This window comes from Gloeophyllum trabeum (assembly GCF_000344685.1).
Source record: "Gloeophyllum trabeum ATCC 11539 unplaced genomic scaffold GLOTRscaffold_00003, whole genome shotgun sequence".
Taxonomy (NCBI): Eukaryota; Fungi; Basidiomycota; class Agaricomycetes; order Gloeophyllales; family Gloeophyllaceae; genus Gloeophyllum; species Gloeophyllum trabeum.
Window position 1 is genome coordinate 126,855 of NW_006920412.1, and position 7,477 is coordinate 134,331.

At 46.0% G+C, this 7,477-nt stretch overlaps 1 protein-coding gene across 1 annotated transcript in view; it reads right to left on the reverse strand.

Moving 5' to 3' along the window:
• The window catches only part of GLOTRDRAFT_15937 (GroES-like protein), a gene marked incomplete at both ends in the record, with an annotated part of 6,117 nt that extends 5,253 nt beyond the window's left edge, over window positions 1-864 (reverse strand). The window contains 2 exons of the mRNA XM_007864603.1: window positions 491-569; window positions 629-864. Of these exons, the coding sequence (XP_007862794.1) occupies window positions 491-569; window positions 629-864 (315 nt within the window). The remainder of the gene's footprint in view (window positions 1-490; window positions 570-628) is intronic.
• Between the last annotated feature and the right edge of the window lie 6,613 nt (window positions 865-7,477).

Here is a 7,477-nt window from a genome sequence, read left to right on the forward strand (position 1 = left end):
TGCGATGACAAGGAGGGTTGTACTCACGCCTGGAATACCGCCTGGTGGGGACAGTATGACAGGCCCGGTGTTGCAAAGGCTATCTTACAGCTTCAGAAACCACTGCCGGGGCGAGAAGTTGTAGAGCGCGTCCAGGCTATCAATGTTGAAGGGATGACTTTCTCTTGTAAGAGGCAGACGCTCGAGAACCTCCAGAAGGAACATGTTAAGGGGATGTTCTCAGCAGAAGATAGGCTGATACAAAATGTAATTGACCATATCTACAAACATCTCGAACAGTCAATGTAATATCCATTGTACACATCGGCACTTAGACCGCCTCCAAGTGAGCTGCGCGCGATTTTCTAAGGTGCTGCGTGCTAGTCTTACTGTGCGCTGCGTGCTAGTCTGAGAGGTGCGCTGTGCTCCCACGGATGCGCTGCGCAGAGCACCGAGCGCGCTGCGAGGAATAAAAGTGCAAACGGAACGTCATAGAGGAGAAATAGCTCACCTTAGCAGTGAACCGAGCCTGGGCGAGCGCGCACTGCTCGAACCCTGCGCCATCGATCTTAAACGGAGTCTGCAGCGCGCTACTCACCATCACGACCCCTCCACTCGTAAAGAAAATAAAGACACAAGCAGCACTCACACCCTGTCGCCCACCGCGAACCCCTCCACGCCCTCTCCTACCTTCTCCACCGTGCCAGCCGCGTCCGACCCCAGGATGATAGGGTACCCTTCGAAGAACCCCTCCAATCCGTACTTGCGTATCTTGTATTCGAGAGGATTAAGCAAGACCGCCGGGACCTTCACGAGCAGGTCCCCCGTGCCCGGGGTGGGTATGGGCCGGCCGCGCACCTCGAACGCGCCCTGCTTTTCGAGGAGGAAGAGTTGGTCATGGTGCGTGCGACGGGAGCGCAGAGCGCCGTGGTTGCATGTCAGAGCTCGGGACGAAGACGTGCGTGAGCCTCGCTGGATACAGTCGCTTGCTAAAATGGGCGGCCACGCGTTATTCGTGCCTATAACGACATAGCAGGCGACGAGCAGAGCGGGAGGATGGGGAAACCTGAGCGCCTGGGATTAGTCCGAGAGCGTCGGGGATGGCCCTTCTAGATTTGGTAGTCCTCCTTCCATACATGGTCGCCATGGATGCGCCTTGCAGTGGTTGTGCATATGGACTCCCCATCCCTGCACTTCAGATGACCTCTGCAGACTATACTCAGCCAACGCGATACTCAAGAATAAGAAAATATTTGATCGGAGTTCAGAGTGTGGCGACATCTTGAATCCCGCACAGGGAACGACTTCGGGGTCAAAGGAGAGGATTGCACGGGAGCTAGGTATAGTGGTCCGCTGTGATGAACAGACTCACGTTAGTCGTTGGAACTCGGGAAGCTCCGTTTGGCGTCGACAACTTACCCCTCCTTTGTGTGATGGGGCCGATTAGTGTATAATATAATTTCTGTATAGGTGCTTGCTAACCTTCATAATATTGTAGAGAGTACCAGCATTGTGATAAATATCAAGTGTACTTGAAGAGCCTTGGATCTCAGTGCAGGCGGGGTAGCCAAACATAATAAGTAGAGGTTTAGCAGGCCAGCTGAATATTACCATCCTGCGCAGTCCGAGAGACATCCCGTCTCCCGGAATGCGGAAGATGGGTGTCCGTTAATCAATGATGCACGAAGTAATCATTTTAGCTGAATCTCTTTCATGTTTATCAATTGAAGGCTGGATGCCCCCAAACCCCCAATACATACCTGGCTGCTCCTTGACTCTGACTGTAGCATGTAGGCATTGAGGCACATTGAGATGCAATGCAGTACTGAACATTTACTGCAATATTGTATGTTGAAATATTCCTAGCAAACAGAAGACAAGCGTGTTTGCCCCGAGCGGTCGGTTGCCCGAAGGGCAATCGCATATGGTACATCGAGTAGATACAACAAATATATAAGATTTTCTTATCATCTTATCAGTCAGGCCCGCCAGCGGCGGTCCCCCCTGACCACGCGCAACACGGCGCGAGCTCGCAAGCTCCGAAATCCAAAATTGTATTGCACAAATGTGCATTCTCTTTGCACAAATAATTTCTTTCTAGTTGTATGGAACCCGAGACAATTCTAAGTCCGCGTAGCAGTACTAGTGGCACTGAAGCAAAACATGGGACGCCGGAACTTGCCGGTTGGTCGAAAAGTGCGACCGTACGTATTGCGGGTTTGGCAGAACCCCTCGAAGGAGGGGCACTGACAAGAGATGAAATGCCAGATTGAAGCTAAGGTCTGAAACCTTTGCTATCTTGGCTTATATATTGCAAGATATCCAAATATACTTATACATGTGTTAATAGTATGGTTTACATGTGTATTTAATAGAATGCAGAAACCAGCCGTTATTAATGTAAAACGGTTTATGGGTGGTGAGGTAGCAATGCATGGATAATAAGTGATCGTGAAGAATTTGAGAATGAGATGTGCATGGTTGTGGTGTCTTTTGCGGTTCTATGTGCATGTGTTAAACACATGTGATTGTGAAAGGGTGTTTTGATCGTAACATTACCCCCTCCTGTAGAATCGCGTCCTCGTGATCAGTGTTGTGCACCTCCACGTCTGACAACTTCTAATTCTATGATCCCTCCCAGGCTTGCTCTGCGTCGACTGGTTATTTCAAGGGAGTTGTGGGGATTTTGGCGATGGATGTGGATAATAAATATGATGCTGAGTCCAATGACTGTGGTGACTAGCGCGGCAAGTATAGTGGATAGGACAATGTTAGGGGTTGAGAGTACAAGCATGGTGTGGTGATGGTTTGTGATGGATGTTCGTTGACGACATGCATCCCGAAGAACAGTTTGGCTATTTCCGATTGCGTCATTGATGGTAAATCGGTAGTCCTTTTTGTTCTAGTCATCCATCGCTCATAGGTTTTCATCCACTTGTCCCATTCGTCGTTATGTACTATTTCTTTTTCTTTTTCTGATAGTCTTACATTCCATAGTGCACCAGGCACCATGATTGTGGGCATTCTTGCCGCATCAGGGTTCTGCCTATGGAATTCGTCAATCAAGCTTTTGTATTGCCTGATTAAGCTTGATTGTGATTCCCACATGTCTTCTGATCTCGGTTTGTCTTCCCATCATACTAAATATTGTAATCCGCCACTTTGTACTCTTGAATCTAGGATTTTCTCCACTTTTGCTTCAATGGCAATAATGTTAGGAACGGTTTTCGTTGGTTTCTGATTAGGGAATTCTTGTGCATAATAGGGTGTAAGGAGTACTTCATTAAATATGGGATGGATCTTCCATGCTTTGGGTAGCTTGAGCTTATAAGCACTGTTTCCGACCTTTTTGACAATTTTGAATGGTCCGTATCATTTATCGTCAAGTTTTTTGTTTGGTCGATCCATACTTATGTTCGTTGCTTCAAGCCAGACCTTGTCCCCTTCCCTATAATTTACCGAGTCTCGTTTCTTGTTATCCCATTTCTCCTTCATATACTCCTTGGTAAGCTTGAGAGCGGCCGATGCCTCTTCTTGCAACTTCTACATCCTTGTGACGAATTGGTCTGCTTGTTCGCTCTTTGCTTCTTTCCGAGTTTCTACTCCAGTGTAGGGATGATGTCCATGTGTTAAATAGAATGGCGAATATCCAGTTGCTGAATGTTCCCGGTTGCGGTAGATGAACTCGCAGATGGGTAACCATTCAGGCCAATCGGTCTGTCAATAATTTACAAACATTCTTAAATAATTTTCTATTTCCTGATTTATTCGTTTGGTCTGTCCATCGGTTTGAGGATGGTACGCAGTGCTTGGGTTTCCTTGTATTCCCAGCTTCTTGTACACATCTTTGATGAATTGCGAGACGAATTGGGGACCTCTGTCAGATGTGATACGTTTGGAAAGTCCATGCTTTGACCAGACACGTTTGACGTAATTATTCGCCCAGCCCTCTGAAGTCAGCTCCTCTGTGGTTGGCACTGCGACGAAGTCTTTGGACTTCATATCGACTATCACAAGTATGGCATTATATCCTTGTGATGGCGGTAAGTCTACAGATATATATTGCCAGTTTCTCTCAGGAATAGGATTATGGTGTAGAGGAGCAGCCTTCTGTTGATGATTTATTTTTGTCTTTTGGCATATATCACATCCTTTTACATAGGCTTTTACGTCTTTCTTGATGGTATGCCAACAGTAAGACCTATAAATTAATTCCTGCATTTTCATCTGTCCAGGATGTCCGGCAGAAATTGAATCGTGATGTGAAGCAATAATTAAACCTCTGAGCAGTTTGTCATTGGGAATAATGATTCGCCCCTTTCTCCAGATCAGGCCGTCCTCAGTCTGAGAGAAGTCCTTGTCTTTTTGTAATATTTTCGCTTTTATGGATTCTTCATAATTATTGACATGGGATAATATTTTGGTTTTTAATGCTTCGGTGCCTAGCACTTCCGCGTTTCTGAACCAATGGGGTTTTAATAAAATGATATTTTCGTTATCAGAGTCGCCTTTATCGTGGTCCGGTCTACGGGATAAAGCATCTGCTCTAACCATGGTCTTGCCTGGTTGATGTATTAGAGTGAAATCATATGCTTGTAGTTATAAGACCCAGCGTGCCTGACGTTGGTTGAGTTTTTGTGGCTTTCTGAAGTATTCGAGATTTTTGTAATCCATATAGATCTCGAACTTCTGACTGGCACCACGAAGGAAATTGTCCCATTCGTTGAGTGCAGTCATGATCGCCAGCATTTCTCTGTCATAGATTTCATAATTACGTTCAGCTGGGTTGAGACTTTTAGATAGAAAGGCAATTGGTTTCCATATATTAAAAATTTTGTTTTTGTGAGAGCACAGCTCCTAGTGCATATTTGGACGCATCACATTCCAGGCAATATGGATCATTATCATTAGGTACTGCCAGTACTGGTGCATCCGTTATGGCGTTTTTGAGGGACTCAAACGCTTCCTGTTGCTCTTGTCCCCATGTCCACTTGGCTTGTCCGGTGAGTTTGGTCATGGGTTGAGTTATGGCTGCAAAATCTTTTATGAATTTGTGGTAAAAGTTTGCGAAGCTGAGGAATTGTTGGATGTCCTTCTTATTGGCTGGCGTGGGCCATTGGGTAACGCCTTGGACCTTTTTAGGGTCCATCTGTACTGTTCCTTTTCCAATGATGTGTCCTAAATATTCGGTCTCTTGAGTCTCAAACTCGCATTTTTCTGGCTTGCAGGTTAATTTATGTTCTCTGAGAATTTCTAGAACCTGCTTGGTTCATCAAGATTTTCAGAGAAAATAAGTATATCATCAAGATATACTATACCTTTTCCTTGCATAATTAACTCCCTGAAGATGTTGTTCATCATGGTTTGGAAAGTTGCCGGTGATAAGCCTCAGGATCGTCTGACCCCCGAACACGCGGATTCAGCACATCATACAAGCGCCCCGGAGCTTATTCGACACAGCGCTCGCACGCCTCTAGGCTTCTATGGGCTCTAAAAGACTTTTTCTATTTAGCTCCGGACTTCCCAACATCCTCGAGGCGTACTCGGACCCATTCCGCGATTTATCTCCGCGCACCGAAGCTCCGGAGTGACTTAACCAATGCGACTTCTAGCTGAATTAGCTCCGGGACCCGCGGACACTTCTATCGAGGGGCGTCTTCCTCATGCCCACCCTCCAGCACTCACTCCCCCTCGTTTCCGTCAAGATACCGAAGGTGCGGATGCATACGAGTCACCATAAGGTCAGCATCAGTCAGCAAACGGCCGGAGGTAATTAACATGTGACCGGCGTGTCGCACGGAGTGATGGGACCGCTTGGGTCAGGTGGCGAAGCGTTGAGGCGACCTATAGGGGCTGGAAAGAGCAAGTGGGAGCGCAAGAGAGTCGTATGGTATATGGTATAGCGGAGGAAAGTGCTGAGCAATCCTGTGGGTAGCGGCGTTTATTTGTTATTTATCTCCGAACGGTCGCAAAGCCATTCCTGTAGTATAAATTGTACAAAGTAGCATACAGAAAAATAAGTTTCGACTTCACCATCTCAGAGAATTAGTGTTACGATCTCAGCGACCCGAGAAGTTCGAAAGCGTCAAACCTAGCGAATTATAACCGATCCTAGCTTTGCCAATAGGCCTGACTCGTCGAGTGAATTATCTCCGCCATCAATTCAATTAGCTCCGGTGAGTCTCACATAGCGAAATAAAATTAACCAAGTTTCTCTAGCAATTTCTACTCCCGTGGGCCCGAACCTACACTTGGTTTCGTGGTTTGCGACTTTGTCTGCGATTTTCCGGAGATAAATACGCCGGAGCGTCCCTTAGTGTTTGTTTCAGGCGTCAAGGTTTTGTTTTATTTTTCTAGGTCTTCCTACGGACTACCCTACGGCGTCTTACTCCTCCTTTCCCCCTCGAACTATTAAATACCCTTCAGTTGTCTCGGACCGCCTTCACCCATATCACGGGGTTTAGGTTTATTCCTTTTGGTCCTTGGTGATTGTTGTGTGTCAGTGCATATCACCGGACTATTGGTCAATCCGAAAAACATGATGAGCGGTTCATAAAGCCCCCGATTGGCGATAAAGGCGGCTTTTTCCTCATCTCCTTCCTTCATATGAATATTATTGTATCCCCAGCGAATGTCTAATTTCGTATAATGTTTTGCATTTTTTGATTTATTGATGAGGTCCGAAATGAGTGGTAAGGGGTATTTGTTTTTCTTTGTCATATCGTTCAACTTGCGATAGTCCTGAACGGGACATAGCTTGCAGTCCTTTTTTTGACAAAGAAGAATGGCGCCCCCCAAGGCGACTTGCTAGGTTGGATCCTGCCGGTTTTTAGGTTTTCTTCTAGGAATTCGTCCAGCACTTTCTGTTCATCAATCATCATTGAGTATACTTTTCCAGAATAGGGTTTGCTGCCTGGTAAGATTTCAATGATGTGGTCCCATGGTCGATGTTCCGGAAGCGTGTTGAATGTATCCTCTTTAAATATGTCACTGAATGGATGGTGATATGCACTGACACACAACAATCACCAAGGACCAAAAGAAATAAACCTAAACCCCGTGATATGGGTGAAGGCAGTCTGAGACAACTGAGGGGTATTTAATAGTTCGAGGGGGAAAGGAGGAGTAAGACGCTGTAGGGTAGTCCGTAGGAAGACCTAGAAAAATAAAACAAACAATTTGACACCTGAAACAAATGCTAGTTGACGCTCCAGAGTATTTATCTCCGAAAAGTCGCAAGCAACGACACCTGTCGTAGGATCGTGCCCGCGGTGGTAGAAATTGCTAGAGAGACTTGGTTAATTTTATTTCACTATGTAGGACTCACTGGAGATAATAAAATCAACGGCGGAGATAAATCACCCGACGAGTCAGGCCTATTGGCAAAGCTAGGATCAGTTATAATTCGCTAAGTTTGACACTTTCAAACTTTGAGGGTCGCTGAGATCGTAACAACTAATTCTCTGAGATGGTGAAGTCGAAACTTGTTTTTCTGTAC